This window comes from Octopus bimaculoides, chromosome 23 (genome assembly GCF_046866305.1).
Source record: "Octopus bimaculoides isolate indiv1 chromosome 23, ASM4686630v1, whole genome shotgun sequence".
Classification (NCBI taxonomy): domain Eukaryota; kingdom Metazoa; phylum Mollusca; class Cephalopoda; order Octopoda; family Octopodidae; genus Octopus; species Octopus bimaculoides.
Window position 1 is genome coordinate 28,118,987 of NC_142950.1, and position 14,831 is coordinate 28,133,817.

The following is a 14,831-nucleotide window of genomic DNA, read 5'->3' on the forward strand; positions in this document are numbered from 1 at the left end:
CATTCAGAGAGTGTAGTGGGTGCCTTTACGTGCCACCGGCACGAAGGCCAGTCAGGCGGTACTGGCAACGGGCACGCTCAAAATAAATGGTGCATTTCATGTGCCACCCGCACAAGAGCCAGTCCAGGGGCACTGGCAACGATCTCACTCGAAATCCTTTTACTTGTTTCAGTCATTTGACTGTGGTCATTCTGGAGCACTGCCTTTAGTCAAACATATTAACCCCTGGACTTATTCTATCGGACTCTTTTGCCAAACTCAAGCATCCCCTTCAACTGAACATGCTTTGGTTTTTCTCAGATAAGAAAAGTTTCTGCCAGGATCAAATACTGAACACACAGAACAACCGTTGGCTTGCTGTTTCTCCAAAATATGTATGGAGTGTGATAAAAATCAAACATCCAGTTAGCATCATGGTGTTTGCAGTGATTGCTAGTGATGGCGATGTTATGCCTCCATTCATCTTCCCACACGGCCTCAGACCCAACACAGAGGCCTACATCAAGTGCCTGGAGGAGGTAGTGCTCTCCTGGGTCAAGAGGGTGGCTGCAGGAAGACCCTATGTCTGGCAACAGGACTCTGCACCATGCCACACAAGTAGAAGGACCCAGTCACAGCTGTCAGACAATTTCTGCAACCACATCACAATTTTGAATTCTTTGCAATCAAATTTGAATCCTTTGTCATCAAATTTGAATTCTTTGCAATCAAATTTGAATTTTTTGCCATCAAACTTGAATCCTTTGCCATCAAATTTGAATTCTTTGCAATCAAATTTGAATTTTTTGCCATCAAATTTGAATTCTTTGCAATCAATTTTGATGGCAAAGAATCCAAACTAGATCGAAAACATCTATATTACAAAATATTACAATATACATATTGCTCTATATATTACAAAATAACGAAATCTAAGCTCCATTTCTCAACTACTTGCTCTTATGTGTATGTTACTTTTCTTTTCTACCCCTCTTCCAGAAACAGACGAATATTATTATTGTTTTGGGGACATTCTTACTGGCCATCTGCAATCTATTTATTGGACCAGCACCATTCTTAAATATCCCATAGTGAGTATGATTTCATTGTCATCTCTGTCGTCATCATCATCACCATCATCATCATCGTCATCATCATCATTGTTTAAAATCCGTCTTCCATGCTGGCATGGGTTGGATGGTTTGACAGGGGCCGCCAGGCAGAAGACTGCATCAGACTCCTGTGTCTGTTCTGGGGAGGTTTTTATGGCTGGATGCCCTTCCTAACACCAACCACCCTACAGAGTGGACTGAGTGATCTTTATGTGGCACCAGACCCAGCAGGGTCCACCAAGTAACTTGCAAGATGAGGAATTTATGAGAGGGGAGGGGGGCATTGGAAGAGGTGATGTTGTGTCAGATGATGTAAGGTTGGAGTATAACAGAGAGGCAGAAAATATGTATATATATATATATATATATATATATATATATATATGTATATATATTCTTTGGCTGTGGCCATGCTGGAGCACCGCCTTTTATTGAGCTAATCAACCCCAGGACTTATTCTTTGTAAGTCTAGTACTTATTCTATCGGTCTCTTTTGCTGAACCACTAAGTGACGGGGATGTAAACACACCAGCATCAGTTGTCAAGTGATGTTGGTGGGACAAACACAGACACACAAACATATATATAAACACATATATGCGACAAGCTTCTTTCAGTTTCCGTCTACCAGATCCACTCAAGGCTTTTGTCAGCCCGAGGTTATAGTAGAAGACACTTGCCCAAGGTGCCACGCAGTGGGACTGAATCCAGAACCATGTGGTTGGTAAGCAAGCTACTTACCACACAGCCACTCCTGCGCCTATATATATATATATATATATATATATATATTTTTATATATGACGTTGACCACAAGATGTGATCTATTTCTAGCACATTGAATATCCACGTTAGTGGTCAACGTCATATATAAAAATGTACTTTAATCCCCTGAGATTGCAGATACTGTTTCTGAATCTCTTTGATTCTTTAAATGTGCTAGCTTCCTGGTAATTAATCGATATTGATTAATATATGATTTTTTACCCTAATTTTTTAATAATATATATATATATATTTATTTATTTATTTATTTATTTATGTTTATCTCTTTTGTATTTCAGTACAGTCTGGATTATGTGTGTAGCACTGTCAATTCTCGGTGTACTGTTTAGTTTAGCTGTTATACCAACCTTCAGTGCTCTTTTAAAGGGAGCTGAGTAAGTACACAAATCCTTTTTTCACTAATACTAACAGTATGCTTCTATCATAGTGGAGGCGCAATGGCCCAGAGGTTAGGGCAGCGGACTCGCGGTTTCGATTCCCAGACCGGGCGTTGTGAGTGTTTATTGAGCGAAAACACCTAAAAGCTCCACGAGGCTCCGGCAGGGGATGGTGGCGAACCCTGCTGTACTCTTTCACCACAACTTTCTCTCACTCTTACTTCCTGTTTCTGTTGTGCCTGTAATTCAAAGGGTCAGCCTTGTCACACTGTGTCACGCTGAATATCCCCCGAGAACTACGTTAAGGGTACACGTGTCTGTGGAGTGCTCAACCATGTGCACGTTAATTTCACGAGTAGGCTGTTCCGTTGATGGGATCAACTGGAACCCTCAACATCGTAAGCGACGGAGTGCCAACAAGGCTTCTATCATATTAAACTGGATGGAGAGGCTCATGTTGCTGGAGTGGCAGAGAATCACATTGTTGTTTCCTCTTTTTAGCTTGGGTGGGAAGGATCACTCATGAATGATGTGTTAGCTTGAGTGGGAGTGGACCACTCAGGTGAGTGTGAGATAGTCTAGATCAGTGGTTCTCAACCATTTTTTTCATCTATGGACTCCTTTGATTCGTATCTTACTCAAATGGACCCTCGTTGCCCATTCAATATTTAAAAAATCTCGTTATATTTTCATAATTAAATATTGTTAGGAATTGTATAAAAAAATGTCGTTAAAATATTTTATGTATTGTTATGGAGTGGGAGCCCTAAGCAGTGATGTGTATAAATGCAATGATATTCCTAGTTCAAGTATGCCTGTGGCACATTCGAGCCTGTAAACAAACCATTCACTGTTATATGTTGGAGGAAATTTCTTGCTGTAAATACACCTAAATCAGGTCTCAGTGCAACCTACCCAGACTGTGAGATGCTAGCATTTCAGAGTGATTATCACCTCTTCAGTAACAGACACCGAACAGGGTGCACTGCAAGCTGACAAGAGAGATTGTCTCTCTTATGTTATTCCGGTCATTTTATGATGACTGGTCGCGCCAATCGATGGCTCAATGTAAACAAATTGTTGTGTGGGAGCACTAAGCAGTGACATGTATAAATACAATGGCACTGTGAGCTGATTTAGTTGTCTACAGTGACAAATTTTCTCCATGACAAAATGCAGTAAATGACTTGCTTATGGGTCCAAACATGCTTTTAGCATATTCAAACTGGCAATAAAATTACATTTTTACACATAGCTGCTTAGTGCTCCCATTGTGTAATTTGTTTACGGTCAGCTACTGATTGATACTACCAGTCACTGTACAATGGCAGGCATATCATAAGAGAGACAACTTCACATATCGGCATGCAGCGCACCCTGTTTGGTTTCTGTAACTGAAGTGGAGATAACCACTCCAAAATGCTAGCATCTCACAGCTTTGGTAGGTGGCACTGCATGCTGATTTAGGTATACTTACAGCATTTGTCTACAGCGAGAACTGATAATAACTTTGCATTTATGCATTGTAGAAATATAACCATGAATTTTAATGACAAAATTTTATATGGACCCCCAAAGGTCATATAGACCCTGACTAAGAACCACTATTCTAGATCCTTCTGGTGAGTAGTGATAATTTATGAGTAGATTACATTAGCCTATGCTATATCATGTTGAGTGATGATAGTTTATTTTATTTTTTTAATTTTCTGAAGTTTGTAATCTTACATGGAGGTCTACCAGTCCAAGTCTAAAATAGTGTTTCAAATTACACACACCCTTTCTATTTTGTATATTTATTTTATGTTTCCCTACTCTTTGCAGATCACTGGGATATGAATTAGATTACGGTACAGTTGGAGCTGTCTCGGGTATATTCAATTCATGTTTTTCTTTGGGGTAAGCAGGGTTTGTTTATATTTTTTATTGTGTATATAGCACATATATATACATATATATACATATATATATTTCTTCACTCATTTATCATTGTTCATATTTTATCACAGCATGATAAGTTCAAAATATTATTATTATTATTATTATTATTATTATTATTATTATATTAGTAAATGTTTTTATTTTTCATTCCTTTTCGAAATTATCCCTAATTTGTGGTGTAGAGCTTTGGCTGTTCTTTCTAGCGGGTCAGATGTCCTTTTATGGGTATCTATGATGTGTATTAAATGTACACTGTATTTTACATGAAGTATATATATATATATATATATATATATATATTTATTGTTATTGTTTCTTCCTACAGAGCCTTTGTAGGACCGTTCGTTGGCGGTGCATTAAATGAAAAGCTGGGATTTGAGTGGGCTTCTGTTGTTGGATCTGGTTTTATGTGTTTTGCTGTAAGTACAATCATGTATCTACTAATGAGTTGATATAAACATTTTAACTGTTGATACAATTATAGGTCATACAAATGAGTTCATATGAGTTCATATCAGGCAGCATGATATTCTGTTACAAAACACTGACTGATAATATTCACATTATACAGGGTGTCCACAAAGACTGGGTACATGGAGTAAATAAAATCATAACATAAACAATTGAATATAAGAAATAATAATTTCTTAAAGTATGTCTTAATCCCTATGTGGGTACATGGAGTAAATAAAATCATAATATAAACAATTAAATATAAGAAATACTGATTTCTTAAAGTATGTGTTAAGCCCCTTGTACCCAGACTTTGTGGACACCCTGTGTTATAAAAGTGTATCAAATGTATATTCTTTTCTTTGTTATATTACAACACACACAGACACACTTATATAAATATATTCCACATTGAACTTTCCCGTCAGTTTCAATGTATGAGGATCTGACAACCTACACTTTCTATTTCAGTTATAATGCTTATGTCAAATGTAGCATATGAGAACTTTTATGCATTATGCAATCATCAGGTTTATGTAGTGACATGTGGAACTACATAAATCTGTCACTACATTAACCTGTCATTACATAAACCTGATTATTGTGTAACACATGAAAATTTACACCGAATAAAATATATTGTACATGCAAACATTATTCAAATTTGGAACACAAAACAATAAACACTTTCAAAGATATGAACGAAATATTAATTTACAAATGATAGAAAAATATGTACACCCAAAAGGATTATTTGCTATATTCAATATTTGGTGTGACCATCCTTGCTTTCAATGGCTGCATTAAGTCTTCTGGGCATAGAGTTTACTAAATTTCCGCATATAACCAACAAAATCGACCTCCATTTATCCTGAATGATGTCTTTCAATTGTGTTACATTAGTGTTTTTTCTCCTCAACCTTCCTTTTTAGAACACCCCACAGATGTTCTATTGAGTTTAAATCAGGTTATCTTATCTGATAAAAACTTAGTCATCATCTTTGAAGTGTGTTTAGGGTCGTTATCATCCTTGATGCTTTTCAACATTGTTTTCTGCAATATGTCACAATAAAGGCTTCAATCCATTGTTCTCTCAATAAATATGATTCTTCCTACACCAGCTGCACTCCTTCGTCCCCAAAGTATCACACTTCTGCCACCGTGATTCATGGTAGACATGGTACATTTGTTGCTTTATCTTCACCTGGTTGTCACCATACTCATTTAATACCATCTGACCCCAACAAGTTGATTTTAGTCTCATCAGAAAAAAGAATTTTATTCCCAAACTCCTTCCCCTTACTCACAAAGGTTTCGGCAAAAGAAAGACGACTTGATTTATGCCTGATAGTGAGGAGAGCCTTCCTATTAGAAATGCATCTATGAAAACCACACTGGTTCAAAGGTCACATAAGAATCTGTGTGTTCATTTGCATGTGCTTTGTTTAATGTGAGAGCCATATTAGAGAACTCACAACACCCAGGCATCTATCTGAAGAGCACAAGTGAAATTTTCAGTCCTTGCCCTCATGAAAGGAAATACATTCTATCATACCCGTGTGCCCTGTCGTGACTATAACCACCAGTTCCCCAACTTCAGCTTTCCTACCAAAGAATCTGGCAAAGAGTTTGACCTGAACACATTCGAATACTCTCACAGACACATACACGCTCTAACACAGTGGACATACACCCAATCGACCCTTTTTCCACCCTACTCCTCCAATATAAGCCCCTACACAAATACTCCAAAGAATTTAAACAAAATATAAACAAAACACACAATAACTTATACATACACATTTATATATGTATATCTGTTTATATATATTTGTATAAGATATATATATATATATATATATATATATATATATATATATATATATATATCTTCAGTAGGAGTCAAAATCGATTAACACTGTTCATGACTTTTTTCAATTGACAGAGAAATAGGTAAACACGACTCGTTTGTATGTCCACTATATAGGTGCAAACACACACACATACAAACATATAAATGTATGTCTAAAACATTTTTTTTTTTCTGTTTTCAGGGTATGTTGTTTTTCATTCTAACTCTTGTTAAGAAGACTTTCATTTTACCAACACAGTCTCAACTTACTGATGAAACTGTTGAGAAACCTGAAGAGAAAGTTTAAATTGAATGATTTTTTAAAATTTAGACAAAGAATTTAGTAATCTTTATGAAAGTTGTTGCAAATATTATGGACAATATATATATATATATATATATATATATATATATAATTTTTTCTATATGTGAAAGTGGATTTTCATCAATGAGTTTTCAATTGAAAGAGAAATAGGTAAACATGACTTATATAAATGTTTCTACATAATTTTTAAAATTTTTTATAAAGTCAAAACAATGAAAGTTATAAGAATAAATGTGTGTCGCTAGTTTGTAAAATTATAAACTTTCGACTTGTATTATTTCTTTTAATTTGCATTGTTTTCTGCTTTATAAAATAAATTTAAAAGCATTTATATGTGTCAAACCATGCTTTATGAAAACTATACTACTCTACTAATATATATATATATATATATAATTTTGTTCCATAACGGCTACCTCTGAAGAGTGCAGGGTCACATAATCGGACTCTTACCAAACACTCTGTTGAACCCCTAGTACAAAAGCAGTTGATAAGATTAGCCATAATGGATATATAATACTGGACACTTTGATTAATATGTATATGTGTGTGTGTGTTTCTGTGTGAGTGTGTGTGTGTGAGTGTATGTATATATATGTACATATAATTATAGTTCTATATGCATATACATTTATATTATGTAAAAGAGCATGTACATACATTTGTAAATACATTTACATATATACTTCTAATTATATCCAACTTCATAAATGAGTTTATTCATGTGCATTATTAATAACATTTTATACATGGTTACATAAAATATTTTGCATACAGTGATACTACATTATGCTATACATACACACATACTCACATACCTGTGTGTGCACACACACACACACACACACACACACATATGTATATATATATGATAGATAGATAGATGATAGTAATAATGATGATGATGATAATAATAATAATCCTTTCTCCAGAAGACACAAGGCCTGAAATTTGGGGGGAAAGGACTAGTTGATTACATTGACCCCAGTTCATAACCAGTACTTATTTCATCGACTCTGAAAAGAATAAGTACTAGGGGGTGTCAGTATAATCGACTGGTCCCCTCCCCAAAATTTCAGGCCTTGTACCTTCCGTAGAAAGGATTATTATTATGATTATCATCATCATCATCATCATCATTGTTATTATCATCATCGTTTATTGTGTATAGTGTCCAGGTGCACTACAACTTATCATAAAAAGTAGCCAAAAGTGCATGGACTGATAGATAGATAGAATGACATAGATACACACACACATTCACACACATTCATCCACACACACATTCATGCACATACATGCATACACACACACACACATGCATACACACATGCATACACACACACGTTCATGCACATACATGCATACACATACACACACATGCATACACACATGCATACACACACATGCATACATTTACACAAACACACACACACATGCATACACACACAAAAACACACACATGCATACACACACACATACACACACACAATCACACACACACACACGCATGCATACACACACATGCATGCATACACACACACACACTCCCATCATTTTATGTTTCATATCCCTCATCATCTGCTTCGTTATTCATTACTTAATTATTCACTCTACATTTGTAATATCCTCTTAAATTCTGCTGCTGACGTTTTGGTTTACTTTTCCCTTCCAGTCACTTAACAGTCTCACTGTTACCTTCTTGCTTTTCTGATCTTTCCATCTCTCCTTTTCTTTTCTCTCCCACCTTTCGTACACCATTCTCTCTCAATTCATTTCTGCCCTTGTTGATACCTTCATGTGTTACCCAACAGCTAAACCAATGCTTTGACCATTACCGTTGTATGGTCAAGAAGTATTGAGAGAAAAGAAATGACAGTAGCTGGTGGCCTTAACACTAATCAGTCTCAAGTGACCATTGAAGGTTGACGTCTATGATAACCAGTACTAAATATTTTTTTCACATTGTTATTGTTGTTACTGAGCCACAGATCAATCATGATTGAACAAACTAATGATCAAAAACATTCCAGCTGTGACCATCCTGTCTTAATATTTTGTGTAGGGAACTCCGAACCACATTAGCCAACGAATCCTTTTCTATGATGTTAGGTTGTGATTTAGGTGAGATTCGGCTGGTATTTCTAGTAACTCAGATGACTATTTTGAGCAGGGGTTTTCAACTATTTTCTTGCCTGGGACCCTTTGATCCCCTTTTTTGCTCTACTGGACTTTCATAACCATTCTCTGTACATATAATCAACCTTATTGTATTTTTGTAATTAAATATTATTAGGAATTGTATTAAAAAATCGAAACATTTTCTGTATTGCAACTAAATCTTCTATGGACCCCCAAAGGTCATATGAACCTCAGTTGAGAACCACTGATTTAGAGGCTCCTTTATTACCTCATTTTATTTAAATTTGATAATAAGTTTATAGCAGAGACTCCAGCTGAGAAGATCTGATGAAGGAATTGTAATTCCGAAATATCATCGGACTATAGATAACCAAATTACAACAGGTATATAGTCCATTTCGTGTTGTACCATTCTAAACTTTTATTCTTTACTGATAATAAGTAGTAGTAAATATGTTTGGTGTTCAGGAAGTTGGGTGATGTGAATATGCTTCTCTGTATGTGTAACATTAGGGTGCATGAATGTCAGAGCACAAATGAACTGCAAGAAAAGTTAAATATCATAGTAATTAGATGTAGCGTTTGCAAGAGAGGACACTTCCCTGGTATGTCCTGCAACCCTGTGATGTGTGTGGAAGTTAACAGTTGAATAAAGATGTGCCAGGTGATCCAAGTGGAAAGAATTGTGGAAGCTGAAGATGTGGGAAGAAGTGGTGAAGGCCTATTGTTGGAGGTAGGTTGGGCCTTACACAAGAGAGAAGGTATTTCAACCAGTAGAAAACCTGTCACAGAAGGTTGGATCTCACAAAAGTGATATGGGTCTGCAGTCAGTGGAAAGTCTGTCACAAGAGGTTGGACCTTACAAAAGAGAGAAGGGACTTTAGTCAGAGGAAAGCCTGTCACAGAAGATTGGATATCTCAAAAGAGATGATAAGGGACTGCAATCAGTGGATGGCCTATAACAGGAGGTTGGACCTTACAAAAGGAGGAGGGACTTCAGTCAGTAGAAAGCCTGTTGCAGAAGGCTGGACTTAACAAAAAATATTAGGGATTTCAGTGGAAAGCTTACCACAAGAGGCTGAACCTCAAAAATAAGATAATAAGGGACTGCAATCAGTGGTATTTGGGAACTAAGTTCAAATCCCACCCTTGGGAAATAGACTTAAATTGTTGCCTGATATACCCTGCCTCCTGGTCCTTGGGTGTCTATATCAAAGCCTGCAGTGAGGCAAGCATTCAGGCCAGTGCCTAGTTTAAGGATTGTTTTCCTTTAAGGGCCATCAATACTGCCTACCATCTTGATGAAGTGATAAAAATAAGTGGTACAAGATGACCTAATGGAAAAGATCTGTCCAACCCATGCAAGCATTGAAAAACGTGATAATGACCAGTGGTAAATATGTTGATGACTATTAACCCATGGCAGCTATATGTGTATAGTGATGACCACTAATTAGGGGCAGCTATGTGTGTATGTGTGGTGATGACCACTGAGCAGTGACATATGTATGGTGACAACTTAATGTAAATGCTTGTTTGTCTTTCTAAAAATGGCAAAACCAAATTGGGTGTAATTGCCAACAACCTCTGCAGTACCACAGATATGTGTGTGTGTGTAGGTATATATATGTGTGTGTGTGGTATATATGTGTGTGTGAGTGTTTATATATAGATATGTGTATATAGTTATGTGTATGTATGCATGTATATATGTGTGTGTAGGTATATATATGTGTGTGTGTGTGGTGTATACATGTGTCTGTGGTATATATGTGTGTGTGAGTGTTTATATATAGATGTGTGTATATATTTATGTGTATGTATGTATATATGTGTGTAGGTATATATATATATATATATGTGTGTGTGGTGTATACATGTTTGTGGTATATATATATGTGTGAGTGTTTATATATAGATGTATGTATATATTTATGTGTATGTATGTATGTATATGTATGTGTGTGTTGTTTCCTTGCCTTCATATCGCATAATAGTTGTACTATATAGAATATTAGCATAAATATGTATACAATATTCAACATAACTATACAATGTTGGAGACATGATTATTATTATTATTATTATTATTAGGCAGTGAGCTGGTAGAATCTTTAGCAGCTGGGCAAAATGCTTGGCAGCATTTCATCCAACTTTACATTCTCTGAGTTCAAATTCCACCTAGATCATCTTTGTCTTTCATCTTTTTGGGGTCAATAAATTAAGCACCTGTTGAACACTGGGATCGATATAATTGATTAATAATTGATTAATCCATGCTCCTGAAATTGCTGGCCTTGTGCCAAAGTTTGAAACCATTATTTTTTGTTTTTTTCTTCCTATTTTGTTTTGACATTATCATCATAACTGCTGTGCCCTGTCCTGCGTTTGAACCGCATTAGGATAAATGTCAAGCCAAAGTTCATTTCAAGGTCAAGGTCAAAGATGTCCATCTCACACACATACACACACACACACACACAGAAATATACATGACCACATGCAGTGTTATTTTAGTTATGTAAGGCTATTAATTATCAATTGTTGGGCCTCACAGAGGCTGTGATAAGTGACCAAGACCTTTGACAATATATCATGCTTACGAAGACTTGTCAAGCCAAATGAGATTGTAGTTGTGGCCAATGCCGGTGTTACATAACTGTCACCTGTGCCAGTGGCACGTTAACAAGTACCCACTACACTCTTGGAGGGGTTGGCATTAGGAAGGGCATCCAGCCATAGAAACCATGCCACATCAGATTTTGGAACCTGGTGCATCTCTCCAGCTTACCAGTTTCCAGTCAAACCATCCAATCCATGCCAGCAAGGAAAACGGATGTTAAATGATAACGATGATGCTGATTATTTATACCGGTAATAATGATATCATTAAGAGATCAGCAATCGATATCCATCACCAAATGCCTCACCCACACTCTGCACTTCACTCTGTATTTGATGGCATAAAAGATGTATGAGTGTATTAGATGCACCCCCTATTTCAGCAGTACATCAAAAAAGAATAGTTTTTATTGCATTAAATGTTATGGGTGGCCTATTCTTTGCGTATAAGACTTGGGGTAATTTCTTTTTTTCTGTCTTTTTTTTTTTAAATATTTCTTTTCCACCTTTTTCCATTTAAACCAACCATATTCAGTCCAAACATTCTACCTGTTTTATGTTTAAACTGGCTAGATCCAACATCTTACACCTACCCTACAATATCATTATAAAAATATTCGGCCCACATCATTGAAATCTCAAAACTACAAGATAAGCATTACACTTGGCAAAGTAATCTGAAATGCTAAAGGTTTAAGAAAGAACTGTGTCTTAAATGCCATCAAATATGGGGAATTATTTATAACTAGCAAAAAAAAAAAACAATGAAATTAAAATTAAAAAAAAAAAAACTATAAAAAATATATTCTTTGAAATAAAACCAGAAAATGAATTATAAAGAGAAAATCTATTTTTATTATTTTAATTAAATGATTTCACTAACTGAATTTGTTGTTATTTCTTCAGTTTTCTAAATTGTTGTTTAACCCTTGAATAATCCCTATGATCCAAAATATTTTAGCCATGACAGACCCATTTGCTTGTCTAGAATTACACTGTCCAGTATAACTGTGTTGTTTTTATTTCAACCCTTTCGTTACCAACCCGGCTGAAACCGGCTCTGACTCCGAGTACAAATGTCTCGTTTGCATAAGTTTTGAATTAAAATCTTCCACGAAACCGTAGTCACAATTTATGTTCCTAACACTAGCTGAATGATAACTAAGTTATTTTTGTAAATTCTTTGTTATATTTGAAATTAAATGAAAGAAACACAGAGCATCTCAACAGAAATATGGTAATAAAAGGGTTAAAGATGAAGTAATATCAATGTTGTGTAGGTTTAAGAGGACATCAGTTCATGATGAAATTTCTTTACAGTCACTTGACTGCTAAAAATAGCAGCCAAATTTTTTGTAAACATTCTTGGCAATCATTAACACTCTACCAGAGAACTATTTAACTCTTTCGATACCAACCCAGCTGAAACCAGCTCTGGCTCTGTAATATAAATGTCTTGTTTTCATGAGTTTTGAATTAAAATCTTCCACCAAACCTTAGCCACAATTTATGTTCCTAACACCAGCTTAATGATAACTAAGTTATTTTACTAAATTCTTTGTTATATTTAAAGTAATTGAAAGAAACACAGAGCATCTCAAAATAAATACTGTAACAAAAGGGTTAAGACAGTATCATTTGAATGAAATGTTGCTGCTATTTTTAGCAAATTGTGTATGCCTACTTTTTGCCTTTTATTTGTTTCAATCATTGAACTACAACCATGCTGGGTCTCCATGTTGAAGAGTTTAGTTGAGCAAATTGACCCCAATCTTTGGTTGGCTCGAGGTTATGGAAGACACTTGTGGGGACTGAACCTGGAACTATGTGGTTGGGAAGCAAACTTCTTACCACACAGCCATACCTGGCCCCCATAATTACAACTGAATTGAAAGTAATCCAATGGCCCAACTTAACCTTGCTTGATCAAGGACTTACCTGGGGTTAAATAAGAGCAACAATCGGATTTGATTCATTCATGTATAAAGGCTGGCTTTGGGTCTACGGTAAATGTATTACATCATCCCTTTACTATTGGTCTTTCATTATTTATAATCAAAGGACATTTTGTTTATAACTGGCATTTGTCTGTAGAGAGGGGGGGAGGGGGAAGAGAGAGAATACACACTTTAGTGACCATCCTGTTTAGCTTGCATCTACCAAACACACATGCACACATTCACAATAATGCATATACATGCATATGCACATACATATATTCATGCACACATACGTAGATATACATATACATACATACATATGCACATACACTCACACACTCAGGTACATACACAGTTACACATACAGACACTGACATACACATATACAGAATCAGGACATTTTGTCCTATAACTGACATTTTGTCTGTAGAAAGAGAGAGATAGAGACAATACACATCTCAGTGACCATCCTGTTTAGCTCACACCTACCAAACTCGCGCATACATATACACACACATACATACATTTGCAATAATACATATACACTCACATTCACCTATATACACATACACGTTCACATACATACATGCACGCACATACGTAGATATACATATATATATATATATATATATATATATACACATACATACGCATGTACACATACATACTCATATGCACATATATACGCATACATACAGGTACTACTCATTTTTGCCAGCTGAGTGGACAGGAGCAATGTGAAATAAAGTTTCTTACTCAAGGACACAACATGTCACCGGGAATTGAACTCATGACCTTACGATCCTGAGCCGAATGCCCTAACCATTAAGCCACACGCCTTCACTGTCCCATAAATAAAACCAAAACCAAAATAGGTGTTATTGAAATAACATACAGATTCACACATATACACACATATAGATTCGTAGCCTTGATTTATGTGGCTCTTCATATATTGGTAGAATGGTTAGATTGCATGTTGTCCCATAAATAGAACCAAAACCAAAATAGATGTTATTAAAATAACATTTATTTTTACAGAAATATATTGCAACAGTTACATTTTTACATAGTTTCTTGGCAGTAGTGTAAGGAGGAATGCTAGAATTAAATGTAGTTCATAGTTATGTTAATAACAGAAAAGATTAATGTTACGTGAGAGGCAGAAATAATGTTCTGACCATACTGGTCAAAGATTCCTTTAACCCTGGGCTGAGCTGCAACCAAAGAAACCTGTCTGTTTAAATCTGTGATTCTCAATTGAGGTCCATATGGCTCTTAGGGGTCTATATAAGATTTTTT

At 35.7% G+C, this 14,831-nt stretch overlaps 1 protein-coding gene across 3 annotated transcripts in view; it reads left to right on the forward strand.

Moving 5' to 3' along the window:
- LOC106870509 (MFS-type transporter SLC18B1) overlaps positions 1-14,831 on the forward strand; it is an 86,847-nt gene that overhangs the window by 70,347 nt on the left and 1,669 nt on the right. For 2 of the 3 annotated variants that reach the window (XM_089340647.1, XM_089340648.1), the window contains exons 10-14: positions 979-1,070; positions 2,156-2,251; positions 4,079-4,153; positions 4,521-4,614; positions 6,703-12,472. In XM_089340647.1, the coding sequence (XP_089196773.1) occupies positions 979-1,070; positions 2,156-2,251; positions 4,079-4,153; positions 4,521-4,614; positions 6,703-6,807 (462 nt within the window). In that variant the 3' untranslated portion in view covers positions 6,808-12,472. Of the gene's footprint in view, positions 1-978; positions 1,071-2,155; positions 2,252-4,078; positions 4,154-4,520; positions 4,615-6,702; positions 12,473-14,831 lie in introns of those variants that run through there. The other variant, XM_089340649.1, reaches the window with a different exon arrangement.